General features: G+C 34.3%; 1 protein-coding gene and 1 long non-coding RNA gene across 2 annotated transcripts in view; both read right to left on the bottom strand.

The window, feature by feature from the left end:
* Positions 1-18926, bottom strand: part of SLC7A11 (solute carrier family 7 member 11) — a 101572-nt gene extending 82646 nt beyond the window's left edge. The window contains exon 1 of the mRNA XM_070609061.1: positions 18825-18926. Coding sequence (XP_070465162.1) covers positions 18825-18834 — 10 coding nt within the window. The 5' untranslated portion in view covers positions 18835-18926. The remainder of the gene's footprint in view (positions 1-18824) is intronic.
* Positions 3803-6398, bottom strand: LOC139081810 (uncharacterized). The gene is made up of 2 exons (XR_011537160.1): positions 6323-6398; positions 3803-4043 (listed from the first exon to the last, which is right to left on the bottom strand). It is a non-coding gene; the product is annotated as an uncharacterized lncRNA (long non-coding RNA).
* Positions 18927-21854: the final 2928 nt, after the last annotated feature.

Raw genomic sequence — 21854 nt, 5'->3', positions numbered from 1 at the left:
TTACAACCCAATTTAGATTTCATAAGATGTTTCCTGATTAGTTTAATTTTTTTTAAATTTTGGGTTTCCTAGCAACACAGTCAAATCTAATATTTACAAAGCTAGAATGATTCTGCATAGCTGCTGTCACGCACATAACAATTGTGAGCCTGACTCAACTTCAAAAGATAAAAATTATTTCTTACTACCCATAATAAATCAGTATATAAAATCACCATATGACTGTGACAAAGTTAAAAGTCACGGTGACTCTAGAAAATAGTCGTTTCCTGATTCTCATTAGCACTAGGTGATCTCTTAAACTAAGTAAAAGATATTCTTCATTTGCATACTGTTCCATCCAATTTCAAAAAAATCCAATTTCAAAATTAAGCAATAACTACAATGACATTAAAATGTGCATATAGCAAAAGTTTGAAAAAGAATACACAGAATAACAGTTGTGGAAGGTGATGATATTATGTATGATTTTTTCTAAAGTGTAAGAACTTTGTTATTTTATGATTATAAATTTAAAATGAATTAGAAATAGAATGTTTAGTTTGAAACAGTAAAAAAGGCAAAACATTTTTAAACTCTATTAACTTTCTTAATCAAGAGTCCATAAAACAAATACCAAAAGAAAAGAAATCTTAGATGTCACTTTTGGCTGTGGGTATAGGTAGTTTTCGATTCAGTGAGAATCGGATGTTATCATTACCCTGAGGCTACATTTGCAAACATCATTGAATGTGCTTCCGAATGTCTGAACAAAAACAGCAGACAAAAAACTTGTGTGCAAGAAGTGGGAACCGGGAGGAGGGTCAAGACAGATATAAGAAAGAAACAGCCTCCAGAAAAGTAGCATGAAGAATGTCAGAGCCGTTTTCTGTTATGTGGGCACCTGAGAAAATTATATCACATCAATGCTCCACTCTCCAAATAATTAGGCTACATCATTTCCTTTTTATATTATTTACCTAATCCCTACATAATTTGCTTTGGGTATACCAAGTCAGGGTTTTTATAAAGCCAAAATAAATACTTTTTCTCAGCTGGATGGCCTTCAAAAAATAAAAATGGGTAATTTTCCTCATTCAATCTTGTGGAAATTCCAAAAAAGGAAGCAAAAGGAAGATTTGTCCCCTATTTCTCCTCCTGCTTCTGTGTGTCCTTCCACTCACACAATTCTCCTGATTAATGCACATAATGGAGAGAGGAGAGGACTTTGTTTCCAGAAAAGGGAACAGATTAGCTCTAAAGAAATGTGAGTTAAAAGTCGAACACTAGAAATCTCAGGGCACAACTTCTCATCTCTCACTAACTCAGAGCTCACTTCAATTTTAAATTTTGTGCTAAATGACTGAACTCATAAATTGAGACTAACACTGCACTCAGACAGGAAGTTAGATAAATTTTAAAGAAGGAAAAAATGTTCTTTAAATATCAAATAACATTGCAATCCTCATTCACAATATTTAAAAAAATAATTATGAAGAAATTTGCTGACGTTAGACTAATGTCTGAAAGGATTATACTTTCACATAAAAGAGAGTTACATTGAAAAATTCTGCAAAGCTGTACATAGTTACCAATGACACCAGTATACCTCTTCCAATCACCCAGAAATTTGCAAAAAATGCAGGTTACAAAGAAAGTGTTGAGTTATCTTCTATGTTAACAAGCCCTTATAATCAACTAAACTTATGAACTAAGGATTTGGATGGTCTTCAAATATGTATGTATCATAAAAACGAGTTCCAAGCAAATAAGTTTATATTCTTCCTCCTGCTTTTGGCCTTATTTTAAGCATTCCTGTCAAATTAGGAGACTATGCTAATGCTATTTATAAATATTTATTTAGTGCATACTGCGCACAAGGAATAGCCCCAGGTCTCTAAAAGCATCTCATGTAAGAAATAGACATGGTACATACACTATGGTGCCTTCCTTTTTCTGGTAATAATTTCTGTCCCATGATTATATATATGGGCATGTAACGACCTGGCCAAAAGTAATCATCTCCCTAGCTACAGGGTATAGGAATGTGACCTGAGCTGGGATATTTCTAAACAGAATTAGATTTATCTTTTCTCATCTGTTGGAAGTTGTAAAGATGTGAGCCCAGAACAATTAGTGCCCACGTCCCCTGCAATGTTAAGAAAATCTTGATGAAATAAAAGAGAACGTGCAGAGATGAGAGATAGAAAATCCCAGAATCATCAAGCTCTGTTTTCGTTCCTAAGAGACCCAGATTGGCCCTGGATCCTGAAGATCTTCCTTCAGTTCTACAAGTTACCTAGTTTCCTTGCTCAGTGTGTTACCTCATGGCACACACAAAAAACAATATCATATGGATGGCAGAGCTCAATGTAAATAGCATGTCATTAAAGCTTCTAAACTGAGTTGATATGGTATATGATAGCCATTAAACACATGTGGTTATTAGCACTTGAAATATGGCTAGTCCAAATTGGTATGTGCTATAGCTATAAAAGAGCCACTGGAATTTAAAATCTTATTTTAAAAAAATACATCTCCTTAATAACTTTATTATTCATATTAATTTCACCTGTCTCATTCTGTTTTTTAATGGAGCTACTTAAAAATTAAAATTATATTTGAAGTTCAAGTTTGTGGCTCACATTATATTTCTAATGGATAGTGCGGATCTAGAAGAAAACATAGAATATATTCCTAAACGTGGTGTAAGTGGGATTTCTAAAGAGGAACACACAAAGTACTAACCATAAAAGAAAAATACATTGGAATATATTAAAATTAAGAATTTAAGTCCATGAAAAGACATGAGAGATTGCCAAAGTGAACCATAAAATGGGAGAAGGGATTTGCAACAAGCAAAGATCTCATTTCCAGAATAAATAATAAATTCCTACAAATCAATAGGAAAAAGACAGACAACCCAATAGAAAATGGGCAAGATATTTGAACAGACGCTTGATAAAATGGCCAATACATTCACGAGAAACTGCTCAACAGCATTAGTCATTAGGACAATTAAAACCGCAATGGGATATTAAATTCCACCATCACAGTGGCTTACTTGAGAAAGACTGACAATACCAGGAGTGATAAGAATGTGCAGCAACTTGAACTGTTCTATTCTGCTGCTGGGAGTATAAATTATTGCATTCATTATGCAGGGTTGATTGGTAGTATCTACAAAAGTTAAACATAGCCATACTCTTCGACCAATAAATCCCACTCCTAGGAAAATGTCCAATAAAAATGCAAGGCGTCCATGTACAAAAAGACATGAATGAGAATATTCATCGTAGCTTCACTTCTCATAGCCAGTACTGAAAATAATGCAAGTGTCCATAAACAGTAGAATGGATAGAAGTATCATTGTATTTATTCAGTGAAATACTACAAGACAATAAAAAAGAATGAACAATAACTAAGTACAATATAGATGAATCTTGCATAACGTTAGAAGACAAATACAAAAGTATACATATTATAAGATTTGATTTACATAAAGGTTAAAGGCAAGCAAAATGACTCTATGGTGTGAGAACTCAGTTATCTTGGGGTACGTGGATTCTAGTGATTGAGGGGGGCACTAAGGCAGTTCTAGGGTCCTGGTAATGTACTATTTTACAATCTGGGTAATTACCTGAGTGTTTTAACTTTGTGATAATTCACTGGGCTGTACACTTAGATTTTTGTACTTTTCTATATTTATGTTAAAATTCCATTTTTTTAAAAAAAAGTATCTTAGTTGGAAATTTATGATATCCTCTCAAAAACAGATCAAGCAGTCAAGTAAGCAAAACTATAGAAATTTTGAGGAGCATGATTTTCCTTTTTTTGAGGAAGATTAGCTCTGAGCTAACTACTGCCAGTCCTCCTCTTTTGCTGAGGAAGACTGGCCCTGAGCTAACATCCATGCCCATTTTCCTCTACTTTATATGTGGGACACCTACCACAGCATGGCTTGCCAAGTGGTGCCATGTCTGCACCCGGGATCCAAACTGGCAAATCCTGCGCCACCAAGAAGTGGAATGTGTGCACTTAACTGCCGCACCACCAGGCTGGTCCTTGAAGAACATGATTAAGAAACTTAAGACAGTTCTAAAGAGAACTTCCTATCCACCAAATAGAAAATACAGATTATTATAAAGCATTAACAAAAATGTCATGTCTAAGACACAAGGGAAACTCAAACAAGTTTCAAAGAATTAACATGCAAACTATACACTCTTACCATAATGCAATAAAATATGAAATTAATATCATTATAAAACTAAAAAAATAAATCTTGTTTATCTGGAAATTTAAAAACATATCTACTTATTTTTAGATTAAAGAAGAAATGCAAGGAAAATATTCACAAAATACTTAAAATTGAGTAATAATAGAAATTACATGCTCAAAGTTGTGAGACTCAGTAAAGACTTCTTAATGAAAGGAAAATTTTAAAATATCAGTTACAGTAATCAGAAAATAAGAAAGATTAAGAGCAAATAACCTAAATACTCAGCACAAAATTTAGGAGAAAAAGACTATATTCAAAGAAGAAAAAAAGGTAATTCCAGGAGTGAAAAAAAACAATAGAAAATATTCCCAACAGTAAATTCTAATTATTTGTAAACACTAATTATGTAAATAAAAGTCTGACAAAAGCGAACAAGAAAAACTTAGGAAATTAATTAAATGTAAAACAAAAAAGAGAAAACAGAGAGGTGGAGAGAGGTTTTTTGGTTTGTGATTTTGTTTTGTTTTGTTTTTTGGTGAAGAAGCTTGGCCCTGAGCTAACATCTGTGCCAATCCTCCTGTATTTTGTATGTGGGACACCACCACAGCATGGCTTGATGAGCAATGTGCAGGTCTGTGCCCTGGATCCAAACCCATGAACCCTGGGCCACCAAAGCAGACCATGTGAACCTAACCACTACACCACCAGGCTGGCCCTGAGAGTTTTTAAATAATAAAGGAATATAGTGAACAACTTTGTGCCAGTAATATGAAAAGCTAGAGTAAATGAACATATTGCCATAAAACAATTAGCTTCTGAAATGGTACTAGAAGAAATAGAAAAATTGAATAAATAGAAAAATTGAGTAACCATTTAGAGTGGTAAGCAAGGATATCTTTGAATGAAAAGAACAAAACAAAACAAAACAAGCCTCATTGGTTTTACAGGTAAAGCTTACCAAATTTTCATAAAAGAAATAACCCTTTTCTTCGAGAAGTTATTTAAGAGAATGAAAAAAGAAGAAAAGTATCCAATTCATTTTTGTGAGTCTAGTGCAGGAATTGGAAAACTTTTTCTGTAGAAGTTCAGGTAGTAAATATTTTAGGCTTTATGGTCCCTGGCCAATGTTCTGTGAGAGTGTGTGTGTGTGTGTGTGAGTATTTAAAACTGTAAAAATTATTATTAGCTCCTGTGTAGTTTGCCTACCCTTGGTCTGGTAATATCTTGACTGCAAATAGGATAGGGCAATGCAAAGCCACTGCAATGGCTTATGACAGGGATTTTTGTAAATAAAGTTTTATTAAAACACAGCCATGTCCATTCATTTATATATTGTCTTCGGCTGCTTTTATCCTACGACAGCACAGGCGAGTAGTTGCAACAGAGACTGAGCGGCCCAGAAAGTGGAAAACGTTTGCTATCTGGCTCTTTTCAGAAGTTTGCTGACTCTGGCTTAAGAGAACATACGGGACCTGACGACCCATTTCTTCTTTGATTTTTCTCTCTTACTGGTAACTCTTCTTGCACATTCAGAGCTTGCTTTTCCTACAAGATAGACACGCTGCATGCAGCCTTAGGGCATTTGGAATTGCTCTTCTCTCTGCTTGAAATTCTATTCCCTTAATATCTTCATGTTTCATTCTCTCACCTCCTGTACTAACCTCTACCATAATAATCATTATATTGCAAAGCTAGTTTGTATTAATTTTCTCCATCCCTTATTCTATTGCTAGTGCCCTAATCTTGGACTGAATTTTTATTCCTGCATCTCAAAATTTCTAACTCACTATCTGTTACAGAGTAGTAACTACTGGATATATAACTGATAATTATTAACTCCGAAGCATAAACAATGTTATTATATAGTTCTATTGGGAAAGTGAAAGGGGGGGATTAGGGAGAGAGAGATGTAGCAAAATGGTCAATAGTCATCTTTCATAGTAGAAAGTTGATATATAGCATACGAAACTATAAGTATAAAATAACAGGATTGGCATATTATTTAGAGAGATGGAGGCAAGGAACAGGAGAAAAATCAGGTTCAAGGGGAATGTGTTGCCACTGGGGAGCAAAGAAGTGGGCAGGGGAAGGATAGAAAGAGATATTGAAAAACTAGGATACCTGTTTATGTTATAAGCCTCGTGGGATTAGTTGAATTTTCAAACTATCTTCTTGTTTGCGCTCTCATAAAAATAAAACAAAAAAATTAAATTAAACAAAGTATAGCTAATTAATAACATAAAAAATAAGAAGTCATTAAAGTAGGATTTCCAAGGTGTTTTGATTTGGGGATAGGAGTATAGAGACAACAATAATTTAGATTATGTAAAGTCATGTACTCACGTGAATAATTTAAGATCAATCACAAAAATGAAAGGAAAGAAGGAAGGAGGGAAGGAAGGAAGGAAAAGAAAGAGAAAAGAAAAAAGAGACCATGTATGACTCCCAAAACAGAGGAAAGGAAAAAGAAAACAGAAAAACTTCAATCATTCCAAACTGTAATCAGGAAAGAGTCAAAAAAGAGAAGAGTAAGGGCAAGCTAAGCAAAAATGCATAAAATTAGGTTATAAAAATATATCCAAATATGTCAATAACATCAGTAAGTTTAAATGGATTAAAAGCACCAGTTAAAAGACAAAGATTTAGACTGGATTATTAAAAATCCACATACAGTTGGGTTCTATTTACAAAGAGCATATGAAGTTAAAACAAAAAACTTTAACAGAAAAAATTATGGATGACCAGAAACATTGCCCAGATAAAACATCTTTGTGCACCCAGGAGTATAGCCACAAAAATAGGTGAAGCAAATATTATACAATTACAAGGAAAATGGGATACACAGTTGTTGTTGGGAATATCAACATTCTTATTTCAATATGTCTTGAATCAACAAGAAAACGTATTATCAATTGTAGCAAATTATTGATGTCCTATCCATATTTCCTCACATCACCCTTCTTGTTTCTGTGCACCCATTTCCTGGCTTGTGATTCTGCTTTATAAAAGCATACTGTGATTCTCCTCAGTGGACTCCCCTTGGACTAATGGAGTCACATTTCCCATGAGTTCACAGAATGGGAAGTGCCTGGGTCTTTACAATCCTCAATGGATGTCAGCCAATGACCCACTAATCTGATAATATGAAAGTCCAACATCCTTGCCTTGCGTTGAGAGAGACTCTAGGGTATAATTTACCCTCGAGTGCTCTTCCTGCAGGATCAGCCTGGGAGTTTACCTGAAATTGTATCTTTGCTTGTCTTCTTTCCTCTCCCTGTCCTTCTTTCTGTGTTCCCTTACCAATGTTCATGAACGTATTTCTCTAGAAAATCATTTGCTTATGATTCCTCACCTCACAGTCTTTTTCTAGAGCTTCTTAACTAAGATGGTTAATATTGAAAGTAGTCTAGAATGCAAACTCCAAGAACGGGATCCACAGTTTACTCACTCACCTGTCAAATGGAAGTAAGGACCCCATCACTAGTGGCAAATAGAGTATTGCTAGCCTCTGTCAGTCTGTTATATTCCAATTACTAGGACTTTAACCTGAGCTGAACTGGAATAAAACGTAGTTGGAAAGGGATACACTGCCTTGTGCAACCTCTTTGGTGCTTAGGAACACTGGAAGTATTCCTCGTAATGATGGGAATAAGACAAAGAAATCCATTGTCACCATTATCATTTAACATTATCTATGAGATAATAGCCACTGCAATTAGGCAAGAGAAAGAACCTAAGCATGTTTAAAAGAAATGAAAAAGAGGAGATAAAAATTCTCACTATTTTATGATTAATTATCTGGAAAAAACAAAACGGTCATAAAAAATCCCTACTACGATCAAAGCATCTGTAAAGTAATGAGTGAAAATAAATATAGAAAAATCTATAGATTTTGCCTAAACAACAATTTAAATGAAATAATGAAAGCAGTTCTGCCATTTATAACAGTAATAGACTTAAAACCAAAGAATAAAATTAACAGGAAATTTGTAAAACTTATATATTTGAAATCAGCTTGACCAAATGGAAAGGTATGTCATGTTCTTGGATATGAAGACTAATATCATAAAGCTATCAATTTCTTAAATTAATAAATAGAACATGATTCAGATAAACATGCCAAGAGTTCGTTTGTTTTTAAGTAATTCTGCAGTTGTATGAGAATATTTTTTTATTTCTGAAAAATAACAGCATTGAGGGAATACTAAGTTATCAAAATATACTACATTTCTTCAGTATTTAAAAGTTTGTGGCATAAGTACATTAAAAACAGAGTAATACAAAAGAACACAAAGCCCAGAAATCGACCCAAATACATTCAGGACTTTATCAAATGCTAAAAGCGTCATCTCAAACAAGAGAGGAAAATATGGGCTTTCAGTAATGTTGTGAGGAAAGTTGAATAATCATTTAGAAAAACATAAAGTTATTTCAATTCTACACACCATACAACAGGAATAAAATCGTAGTGGATCAAAGGTACAAATGTAAAACTGAAATCATAAAAGTCCTATAAATGAAATGTGGTAGAATTCAGTTAGAATCTAAAGGTGCAGGTTTATCAAACCGACACAAACTCCAGAAGCCATGATAAAAAATGATAATATTAAGAGGATACAAATTTTAAAATCCATGTGGCAAAAAAAATCACAGTCAAAAAATAAAATGGGAATGATATATTTAATATCACAGCCAAAGATCTACTCTCTAAATTTAAACAATTTTATATAAATCAATAAAAAAGACAAACAACCCAAGAAAATGAACGAAGAATGTTAATATATTCTGCACAGAAAAGGAAATACAAAATGGCTTTCATACATATGAAAAGATGCTCAACTTTACCCATATTGAGAGAAATACAATTTCATAAATCAAGGATGTGCTTAATAATAAATAGAATTAATCAAAAAGACAAGCTTGAATAAGTTGCTACTGTCCTAACTGGGGATAATTTGAGCATCAGAAAATATAATGAGTGCAATGATTTAAAACACTTTTTTAAATTATGAGTATAGTTTACTCAGCAAAGAGAGAGAGAGAGAGAAAAGAAAAGGAAAGTTCTTTAAAGAATCACAGCTAATATATGTAAAAGGAATGAAAGAATTAGAAAATCAATGATTTTTCAATTCAGGGAAATAATTGATTCAGAAGGGGATATTACTGAGTGTCAAACCAGTGGGTGAAATCTTGTTGAAAAGACAATATTCACACAACCTTGAATTATCTCTCCAGAGATTACTTACAAATTTCAGAGAAGATAACATACCTTTACAAGATGAAGATCTGACTGTCACCATCTTAATTATCAAAGTGAATATCAATAGTGCTGGTTGATGCTACCAATATTGATAACTCAATATCACCTATGTAAAATTCTTGCCTGAAATGTTTAACCTGAATCCAGTGATGAGCAAACAATCAGAAAAATCCATAATAAAAGAAAATCTATTCAACAATAGCCTAAGATTTTCAAAAAACTCAAGGTAATAAAAAACAAGGAAAGATGGGAATGTTCTCTATTAGAAGAAACTAAAGAGACAGTCCAACATAATGCAGTTTGTGAAACTTGATTGGACCTCAGATTTTTAGAAAAGGATATAAAAGATATATTTGGAACAACTGAAGAAATTTGAATAAGATTATATTTTGGATTATATTTTGGAATTTTTATTAATTTCCCTGGGTATGGTAAAACTGTGATTGAAGAAAATATCATTATTCTTCAGAAATGTGTGTAAAATATCTATGTCATGATGTATGCAATATATTTCCAAATGATTCAGCAAAACTATGTATAAAGAGAGGTAAATCAAATGCAGTATAATATTAACATTGCATCATAGTCTGTAGCAGCAAAAGTTTTGAAACAACATCAATGCCCATCAAAACTAAAATGGTTAAATAATTAACCAAATATAAAACAGAATGCTAACCACCTATTGAAAAAAACTTCAAATTTCTTAGTGTTGATATAGATTTCTAAAATATGATGTAGTGTGTATGATATTAAGTAACAAAAGGCGGACAATAATTGTGTGGGTGTGGGTATAAATATGACTGCGCAAAACCTCTGCATGGATTAAGCACATTAGGTTAGAGTAGAAGAGAACTTTTCACTATATACTTTTTAAATTTGATATTTAACCGCTGTGAATAAATACCTATTTTCAAAACAACTATAAAATTGTAACATAGAACCATGGAGAAAGCTCTAGGAACGTAAAGAAAAAGAGGATAATAAGGTAATAATAGAAATTGATATAAAGATGATAATGAGAAATTTTTAAAAAACAACATATGATTCTATGAAAAGCTAGCAAATTAAGCACACTTTTGGCAGGATGGATCAAAGTAAACAGAGACAAGACAGAAGTAAATCTTTGTAAAAGAAAAATAGGGGTCAAAACTACCAAGAAAACACTGGTTTAAAAACTGTATGAGGAGGTACAAATCCAAGCCAATTTATTTGAAAAATCAGATTAAATGGACAATTTTCTAGAAAAATCTATATTACCAAAATGACTCAAATGTAGATAGAAATTCTGAATTCTTTAATAGTCAGAAATTAATCAGCAGTTAAAAACTTATATATAATAAATGAACAAAATACATATAAGTAGCTTTACAGAAAAGATCCACAAACATTCAAAGAATATATAATTCCTGTCTTAAGCAAACTGTTACCCAAAGTAGTAAAAGAAAAATCTCCCAATTCTTTTTATTAAGCTAGTGTAATCTTGATATCAAAAAATAGAAAAAGACAGTAAAAACAAGAAAAATGAGAGTCCAGTTTTACTTGAAGCATAGATAAATGCATGCTAAAGTGTTAATATAAATCCTAAAAATATTAGCAAACTATATTCAACAATGTATTTAATAATTCATAATAATCAAATTAGGCTATCTCAATAATATAAAGTTAGTTTAACAAAAGTAAAATCAGTGTAATCTTTTAATTGAGTAATTAATGGATGCTAAAAATCATACATTCCACATCTTTTAAATAATATATTCTTTTTATATATGAAAATATGGTAAAATATACACATTCATATTCTATTCAACATTTTATTAGAGTTCCTAACCAATTACACAAAAACAAGCAAAGGAAATAGAAAGTCTAAGAATTATGTTTAAAAAATCTTTGCTATTCACAGATGACATTATTATCTAAATAGAAAGTCCAAGAGAACCTACCAATAAATATATTAAAAATAATAAGAATTTTCAGTAAGTTTGCTGGATATATGATCATTATTTTAAAAAATTACATTTCTAAACACCTATAGTAAATAATTTTAAAATATAATCTTTTAAAAAGTATCATTAAAAATTATCATTAGTTCAAATTTGCTAAATGATGGCTCTATGTAAGAGGATTAAATGACCTAATATATGAAAATATACAGAATATTGTCTGACACCTAGTAAAAAATCAATAAAAGTGAAATGCCATGCTACTCCTTCTAAAAAAAAGTATCATTAATAATTGAAAAAATATGCAGAGTACCTAAAGATAAATTAAAAGTTTAGAAAAAATTGTAATCTTTTCTGAAGGACTTATAAGAAGATTTATAATATAGACACATGCTCTTTTCTTAGATGGCAAAATTCAATATCTTAAAGATGCAATTCTTGCTAAGTGAATTGATATTGCAAACTCACAATAAAAACTTAACATTTTATAAAACTAGACAAGCTTATCCTGAAATTTATATGTTATGGTAAAAAGTCAAGAATATCCAGGACAAATTAGAAAAAAAATGAGCAAGAAGAGGATTCAACCAACTGGAAATCATGACTTCTCACCAAAATGTAGCAATAGATTAGTGTGATATTGGTACCGAAACAAATAAATAGACCAATGAAACAGAACAGAGAGCTTCTAAAAAAGACTCAATTATATAGAGAGCTATTGGCATATGACAGGAGGCACTACAAAACAATGGAGACAGAGTGGCCTGTTTAATACGTGGTGTAGGAATAGCTATGCAGACAGAAAAAGTTGAAATTGCACCCCTACCTCACACCATACACACACACAAAAATATTTAGACAGGTTAAAGGCCTAGATAATGAAAATCAAATTTTAAGAAATGTTTTATAAAAATGTATAGGAGTAAATTTTATATCATCAGAGTAGTGAGAACTTTCTTAAAACAGATATCTATACAGCCTATTTCCTCACTTAATAAGTTCTCTGCTATAATGTCACCTAATCACAAAGGCCCTCTCTGACTACCAGATATAAAACACTAGCCCTCATACCTAATGCTTGACATTGTCCATACCGTTACTGTTTTATTTTCCATCATAGCAATTATCACCACTACTGAGAGAGGAGTAGGGACTTTGTCTTTTGTATTCACTCCTCTATCCCCAAGATCTAGTACCTACTATTTCCTCAATAACATTTGTAAAAGTATACAAAATGTCAGAAAAGATGAGAAGTATTTATAAATTTACTACCTTAAGTTGAAATTTTTCTGTATGTTAAAAATCACCAGAAACTTAGAAATAGGCTATATCTGATGGATGATATTTACATTTCTAACAAGAGAAAGACTTAAGGTCCAGAATATATAAAGACATATAGGCAAATGTATACAAAAAATAACTCAAGACAAAAAGGATTTAATCAGACTGTTTACAGAAAAGAAAACTCAGTTGGCAGAAAACATGAAAATGTGTACCTCATTAGGTACACAACCACTTTATAACAAATTGTAATAATAAATTTGACTGAAAAACCAGCACCACTTGGGGAAATCAGATGAGACTCACCTGCTTAAAGGACAAAGAAGGAGTCAAGTGCACTAGAGATCCCAGCTACATTCTTCCGCACAGGTGGGGGTTAAGGTTCGCCAGTTGCAGACCGTAACATATGAATGAGATGAACGAGGTCCCCCTGGCTTTCTTTTAGCATGACATCTGCTCTCCAGATCTAGCCTGACATAAATAATCCCAGAGCAATTCTGCAGGTAAACTAATTTGGCCTCCTCTAGGCCAGGTTTATCCCATCAATCTCAGAAGTATGCAATCCACAATTTGCGTACAAGTTACCCTATGTTATGCCTAGTCCCTAACCAACCTTCTCATCCAGCCTCCTCGGCCTCCCCAGGCTAACATAGTTTCATCCGAGTCAGAGTCAGAATTAAAAACACGTTCTTCTTAAATACACATGGAACAGTTACCACAGTTGACCACATATGAGTCCATAAAGCAAATAACTTTTCAGAGGAAAGGTATCATACAAATCACATCCTCTGACCACAACACAATTAAGTTAGAAGTTGGAAATAGGAATATTAAAATCCTCATTAAAAACTCATTGGTCAGAAATAAATGGTAAGAAATTTTAAAATTCTTAGAGATGAATAAAAGTCAAAATACTGTATCTTAATTTGTGGTGAGTAGTTAAGCCTCCCTGAGAGGGGAAATGTACAGCTTTAACTGCTCATTAAAAAAGAATCAAGACTAAAAGTTAAAGAGTAAATGCCCGACATAAGAAATCAGAAACAAATAATAAGCCCAAAGAAAGTAAAGAAGATAATTAAAATAATGAAATAGAAGATGAAGATAAAATAGAGAAGTTCAATAAACTCTAAATCGGATCTTTGAAGAGTGACAAAACAAAAGCAAATTTCTGGTAATATTGATGGATAAAAATACACAAACAGTGGTCAGGCCATGGAATGGTGGTGAAGTTCACACACTCCACTTTGGCAGGCCGGGGTTTGCTGGTTCGGATCCCCAAGAGTGGACCTATGCACTGCTTATCAAGCCATGCTGTGGCAGGTGTTCCACATATAAAATAGAGGAAGATGGACATGGATGTTAGCTCAGGGCCAATCTTCCTCAGCAAAAAGAGGATTGGTGGTGGATGTTAGCTTAGGGCTAATCTTCTTGGAAAAAAAAAAAAGACAATGCACAAATAATATTATAAACAATAAAGGAGACACAATGCTAATGATGCAACTGAAATTAAAAAGATAAGTGAATATTATCAACTTTATTCAAATTTAATTGAAAACCTGGGTGAAATGGACACATTCTTACAGAAAGTTAGCATAACAAAACTAACCTATGAAGACAAAGAACTCCCAAATGGCGCTATAACTATTAAAAAAATTGAAGAGTTGTAAAATCTTAACAGAGTAGCACAAATTCAAATGGTTTTACAGGTACCTCTTACAAGAACTTTCAAAGATTAGTACAGTTGGAAATTTGCATACTCTACAACCCACCAATTGTAGTCAAAGCAATTTAACTAAGAGAAAGGCTTACACATGTGCGCTAGGAGAGGTTCACAAAAACAATCAGAAACCAAAAACCTACAAACATCTGAATTCCCTTCGACTGGAGAATGTTAAATAAATTGGGTTTTATTTAGAGACTAGAGTGTGAAAATGAAGAAACTATAGCTGCATGCAACAACATTGGTGTATCTTATACAATGTTAAGTAAAAGAAAGTCCCAAAAGGTATTCAGGATGATACTCTCTTCATGAAGTTCAAAAACAAGCAAAAGCGAACACACTAAACTCCTAAATGACAAGAAAATGACAAAACTTAAAAATTCAAGGTTATGGAATGCAAAGGGAGAAGTTTTGAGAGCTCATGGGTGTTTATGACATTATTTATAAACACACAGGTAATGAAACATGGCCATGCATGGACTAATAATGACTTTGTATCGTGAACCTAGGCATATAATGAATGTAATTCCTTATGCCTGAGATCCTAAAGGAAATAAAAAGAGGTAACTGTATCTTCTGTCTGGTAGTAACAAATCTAAATGAGCTATTTTACACAGGGAAACGAAGGAAAAGTTAAAATTTCACCCCACTCACGGTGACAGATATTTAAGACGGGTAACGTCAACATGTTGGTAAGAATATGGGGAAAAGACACCTAAATGTTGATCTGAGTATAAATTTATACAACTTTAGAGAGCAATTTAGAAAAGAAAAGTTAAAGGTGACCTGCCCTATGAGTTATGAATGTCACTCCCGGGAATCTACCTTAAAAGAAAATTGCGTACAAGTGTTCAAAGGAGACAAGTACAAGAATCTTTCATTGCAGTAATGTTCATAACAGCAACAATGTGGAAGCATCCTAACTGCTCATCATAAGGGAATAGATAAACTGTGGTTTATTCCTATACAAAGTGATACAAATGGTAAAATGCATAAACTAAATTTGCATGTATTAACATCTCAAAAACACAAGCTTAAGTGAGAAAAAGCAAGTTGCTGTGGGATGCACACAGCCATGATAGCATTTATGTAAAGTTTAAAAGTACATGATACAATTTTGCATATTGTTTATGAATCCATTCCATATGTAGTAAAAGAATAAACATACACATGGGGATATAACCAACTCCAGAAGAGTGTTTACCTTTGAGGAGGCAAGAGAGGAAAGGGTGAGAGGGACAAGCCTTTGTTGGGCTCTTTAGTGTTTTATTTCTTTCAAATAAAAATAAGGTGTGAGTTGGGGCCAATCTGGTGGTGTAGCAGTTAAATTCGCTTGCTCCACTTGGGTAGCCCTGGGTTCACCGGTTCAGAACCCAGCTGTGGACCTACACACCACTTATAAAGCCACACTGTGGCAAGCGTCCTAAACATAAAATAGAGGAAAATGGGCACAGATGTTAGCTCAGGGCCAGTCTTCCTCAACAAAAAGTGGAGGATCAGCAGCAGATATTAGCCCAGGGCCAATCTTCCTCAAAAAAATAAAAAATAAAAAAAAAAAAAGAAAGGTGTGAGCTCATGGAAACACGGCAAAAGAATATCTAAGTCTGAATTGTGCACCCTGTGTTTGTTATATTGTTTTATAACTTTTTTCTGTAGGTTTGAATTATTTTATCAATAAAATTTAATTGAACTATATGACATAATAATCTGACTTCTCAAAATCTACCTAAAGTCCCAGTGACTACTATCACTTCCAGTGATGGATTCATAGCACGCACCAGCAAGGGAATCATTGGAATTCTCGGAATCATAAGCTGTGTCTAGTCTTGCCTGTAATTATTTTACTCGACTAAGCCTAAATTGTGACATCAAAGAGATTTGGGGAAGAGTACTTAGCCTCCTGTAATATACATTTTTATCAATCATCACAGAGTGCCTGAAAGTGCTCTTTTGTAGCAGATGGTTGAGGTTATATTAAACCTAAGCAAACTAAAATCATTCATAAATGAGCAATTTCAAAACACCTAGTGTAGTCACTAAAATTCTTCATTTTTTGTACTGTGATCTGTTTGGAAATGTGTGAACTCCAAAGGGAATATTTAGAAGCAATGAGGGAAATTATAAATATGAGTCATATGTACAGCTGAAATACCATGATTCCTATGGTATTTCCATTTCAAAAATTCAAGCTATAAAAGACTCGTGCCTTGATTTCAGTCATGAGATTGAGTCATCACAATGTAACTCCAGGCAAGTCTCAACTTGGATTTCCACTCTTTGTTCTTTTGAGAAGCAGGAAATCTCCTAATCTCTGAAAAGGGTACACCCTTCATCACTACTGACAGCATATCTACAACATGATTTATGTTGACACCACTAGAATGATTTGTCAGAGGCCCTGTACTTCATACTCTGTTTCGGGAAAGAACTTATTAAAGAAATTTTCCAGAGCTTAGTTACAAATAAAATAAAAGCATTATTGAAAGGAGGGGAGGGTGGAATCCTTGTCACTAACATAATATAAAACAAGTAATAAACTGTGAATTCAATACAGTCCTGAGTTATATGAAAATCTCAATGTGAAATTCAGGGCCAGAATTCACCAAAACAATTTTTGTAAAATGGCTAACTCGCTATAGCAGGTGTCACAAAGAACTACAAATAAATTGTAAAATGAAAAAAATATAAAATTATTTTGCTAAAATTGGATTATTTTTCAAATTTGTTTACATTCATAAGCATTCAAATTAATTTTGCTAAGCAAATTATCTTCCCACTTGTACATCCTTTGAAGGCGTATAAACGATACACAAAGTCACACACCTCACTGTCCAGAGCTCTTAGATCAGAACGCCCACTTTGGGAGAACCAATCCATAAACTGCCCTCCTCCATCCATGCTTTCCCACTGTGCACCTGTCCTTTTATTCCTTCCTTCAGCAAACATTTAATGAATATTTAGCGAATACCATGTGCCATGTATTATACCTGGTGGGAATATTTAGTAGTTAATAATAGTAATAATAATAATATAATAATGTGTGTTATGTGCCTGGCACTATATAAGCTCTTTAAAATGCCTGCCTTCATGAAGTTTACAATCTAGTAGAGAAGAAGTAACTAATAAATTGATTAGTTATAATAAATACCAAGAAGGAAACCTATAAGAGTCTAAATGACAGGGAGATGGTCTGAAAATCAGGTATGGTGCCCCTGAGAAAGCACAGGAATCGCCCTCCTTGTCTTGTCTCCGTGCCCCAACAATGCTTTTCTCTGAAGACCAGTGTCGTACCCCTAGAGACCTTTAAGCAGCCTTTTCCTCCCTCTTACCTCTTTCTCTCCGGTGTCCTGACCTGCTCTGCAGTAATGAGCTCATACTCGGCCTCCATCTCCATATTTAGGCAAATATACTTCATCCCATTGAATATACAAAGACTCACACAAGCACTCATGCACAGTCATTTTCCTGCATCATCTAAGTAAAACCAAAGAGAATGCAGGAATTGCTGATTGAAAGCTACCTTTTCCCAAAATTCTTACATGTCGCTGCTACCTCTCAATCTGTGTTCTTTCATTGCACGGAAGAAAATGAAAGTAGGAGGGCAGGAAAGAGGAGGGAATGAACGAAGAGAAAGAAAAAAGGTAAGATAAGAAGGAAAGCAGTAGGAGAGAAGGGCACTGGCAGAAAGTTCATGATTAATTTTTAAAGTATAGAACTTTGACATCCTTTTTCCTCCTTCTCTTTTTTTCCACTTCCTCTTCCTTCTTTCGCCTTTCTCCTTGTGTTCTATTCCTTTTTATCTCCTTCAGCTATCAATGCACATAAATGCACAATTTAAAACATATATCATGGTGTTAATCTAATCAGAAATGCTTCCCACATGAAGACTACATTGCAATGCAAAAGTCAGCCTCTGGATGCAATAAGTGCTTCATGGTATTGAGGTCCCCTTGTCCCTTAAGTAAAGCTGAGCAAACCTTTTATTTCACCCGTGCGACAGATTGGAGGAAGAGGGCAGTGCCTGTAACTCTGCCAGCCATTGTTGGCACTGAGATTTTAGTTCTGCTGAATTTTATATCACCATTCTGCCTTGGCTTCTTGCTTATTCTTTTGATTTTCCTCACCTCTTCAATCCACTGGACACTGCCCCAACCCTTTCACACACATGCAAATAGCAACCACTCAAAGTTGCATATTTACATGTATCTAACAGACTGATGTGAAACTCTGGTGCAATAGGAGCTAAAGAGAGGGAGTTTACATATCAGAGCAACACAGTGAGCAACTTGAAATTAAAAATTAGATATATCTGTTTTTAGAGTCTCTTAGCCACTAGTGACACTGGAGACTTTTACCTGGCCGCCCTCCTTCCATACAGAATACCAACGACTGGAAACTTTCTAGCCGTTTGTCTTTCCTCACCTACTTTCATCTTCTCTCTCAGTCTCAGGCTTCCTCGAGAAACTTAAACTTCTTATTTTGTCATTCAGAGCGTTTGGCTTGCGTTTGCCTCAACTCCTAGCCCAGCGTATTCTTACACTGAGAGACATCATTCCACAAACCAAATGGCCCGTCACAATACTTGTCTCAAGAAATGCATTTGCTTCACTGAAGAGGAATTCTTTCCTGGTTCTTAAACTAACATGGTCTTTTTTTCCTCCTCATTACAATTTTGAAAACATAATTGTAAATAAAAATAAAAAATAAAGCAAAAGAAAACAGAACAAGTCAGTCTTGAAAGAATAATACTGAAAGGTAAATTATACTGTAATAAATATGTTTAGAAGTCCTGGCTAGTACCTTATAGCAACAGTGCTTTTATTGAAACATTATAGTGGAATTCCCTTCAAAAATTTGTTTTGTTTAGCTTGCATATATATGTATGTGCATGTGTGTATTCACCAGTGTCCAAAATAGTAATCAAAAGTCTAATATATGGCATGACACAATGTGAGGACAAAGCAAAAAGAATGTTAAGACTGGCTAACAGGCAAGCAGTAGCAGAAACCTCAGAAATACAGGCATAGTTATGACCCCTGAGAGTCAAATAGATTGTGCAAACCTGTGTGTGTGTGTATGTATGTGCGTGTGTGTGTGTGTGGCAAGTATGTGCTGGTTGAAAAGGTAGGGAGAGTAAACACGAGAACTGCTAAGGCAGCCACTCAAATGACAACCATACAAAACACATCAACATGGTGTACTTGTTCTGCCTTCCGCTGAATCCCTGAATTGATCAATCTGCCAAGTTAATGAGCAAACTGCACCCTAGCAGTCTGTCCCGTCCAACCCTCCAGTGATCAAATGCACAGTGTTTTGTGAAAGAACCAGAAAGGAAAGCCAGGCTGGAGCTAACCCAAAACATACATCATGTGCTGAGAAAGTGTCAATGAATCTGGAACAAACATTTTTTTTGAAAAAAAATTAAAGCAAAAAAAGTATCAAGACTTGACAGGTGCTCATGAGAAGGCTGAAAGGAAGGGGAAGATGATAAGTAAAGCTGACGCAGAGAGGGCATGTTTAAAATTCGGAAATAAGGCAGGTAGTTATGCTATGTTTGGGGATTACATACTCAAGTACAGCGTGATTGGCAACAACTTAAATTTGCAAAGCTCTAAGTTGGCAGTGAGTTTTTAATTTGGCAAAGAGACCTTTTCCTTCCACTACCGTCAAGTCAGAATGCAGCCATTTCAGTTAAATGCCCAGCTGCAACATTCAGTGTATTTGTCACAACTAGTTATTTGACCACATTTTTGTGGCTTCGATTTCTAGATAAGAATGGTAGGAAATTGGACCAATTATAGCTTTGAAGTCTTGGTATTCAACATGCCAGTGAAATAAGGGTTCAAACTGTACCTATTTGTCACATTTCATTTCCTAGCAAACTGAGTCAACGCTGGTTTGCATTTTGAGAAAAGAAGGAAAAAATAAAGGAAAGCAGTAAGAAGAAAGGAAGGAAGGGGAGAGGGAGGGATGGAGGGAGAGAGGAAGGAAGGATGGAAAGAAGGAAGGAAGAGAGGAAAGAAAAAAAGAAAGTCATTCTTTAAAAATATGTACGTGGCTGAGTGTTTTACAGTCATTTTAATTGCAAAGGTAGTATGAGAAAAGCATCCAATTACAATAATTCATGTTTCTCTGACATATCTTAAATATAAGGAGAAAGAAATTGGAGTCAACCATTTTATGTGTTTGACAGAATCAAAATATTTGACTGTTTTAAAAGATGAAGTATGGGTTACCTATGGCATGGAAAGTCTTCTAAAGAGAACATTTTCAGCGGCACACTTAGGAAAATGGTAAATTAGGAAAAATTTATTTCTGGCATCCTCCATTCATCCTTTTCCCTCCTTTCAGCTGAATATTTCTGTTATCTTTTTGATCTTTTAAAATCCCCCAACTGAATCCTCTTTTCAATAAAGTGCCTCATAACATAAAATAATCTTTTTTTTTTTCATGAAAATGTCCTTCCTTTTACATAGAACAATAAAAAAAGCAATTTTATTGGAGGAATTTATACTAAGTATGATATAAGCTCAAACCTCAAAGGAGTATCTTCCAATTAAAAGCAATTGATGATACATGTAGGAAGTTTTGTTTGTTTGGGGGTTTTGGGCATGGAAGAATGCAAAGCATCTCTTGCTTACTCTGATAAAGCAGTCTTTTGTTCCATGTGTTTGTAGAATACTTACACAATAATTCACTGGGTTTTTCTAGTAGGTTGCTGACCCTCCTCCAAACAGATAATTTAGCATAAAGGCATCTTTTGATTGCACAGCACCGCTCCCCCTGTTATTCACCCCAGGTGCTCCTGAGAGCAAGTGGGGAAGTTCCAACCTCACTCACCCAGGAGGGACGATGAGAAAGTCTTGTCACCATTTTTCCCATGGTCAGGTAAGAGACAGCTCCTGGTCACCCACAAGCCCAGCCTGTTACTACTGTTCCAAACCCACCACATGCTAGCCTAGCCCATGTGAATAATTTTCTTCCTCAGTTTCTCCACACATTCTCTTCTGCTGTAACTAGACCCCTACCCTGACTGCATCTTTTTTGTGGACCCTTGACTTTCCATCTCTCTCAGGAGCCGGAGTTGTGTAAGCATCCCACCCACCAGCTGAAGCAAACCAAACACCCTCACTTAGCCTGAGTCTCTTTGTCTGTCACATGGAGCTAACATATCCTTATAAGGCTATGAGAAGTACGTGACCTAATGGACACAGAATACTCAGCATAGTGCCTAACATATAATATGTAAAATGACTTTGACTTCCATTCTAAGTAAGAGAGGTCTGTTATAGGAAAATGTTACGTATAAATTTGTACCGGGCCAATAGTTTACTTAGTAAGGACTGATTAACAATTTGGGTTTCAAATCCCTAAATAACATATTTTTGTCTTCTCTGTGTTCCTCTAAAACCTATTTAAAAAACAAAGGAAAGCTCCATTCCAAGATTAGTG

This window comes from Equus przewalskii, chromosome 2 (genome assembly GCF_037783145.1).
Source record: "Equus przewalskii isolate Varuska chromosome 2, EquPr2, whole genome shotgun sequence".
Taxonomy (NCBI): domain Eukaryota; kingdom Metazoa; phylum Chordata; class Mammalia; order Perissodactyla; family Equidae; genus Equus; species Equus przewalskii.
This window is presented reverse-complemented; position numbering and strand designations above follow the sequence as displayed.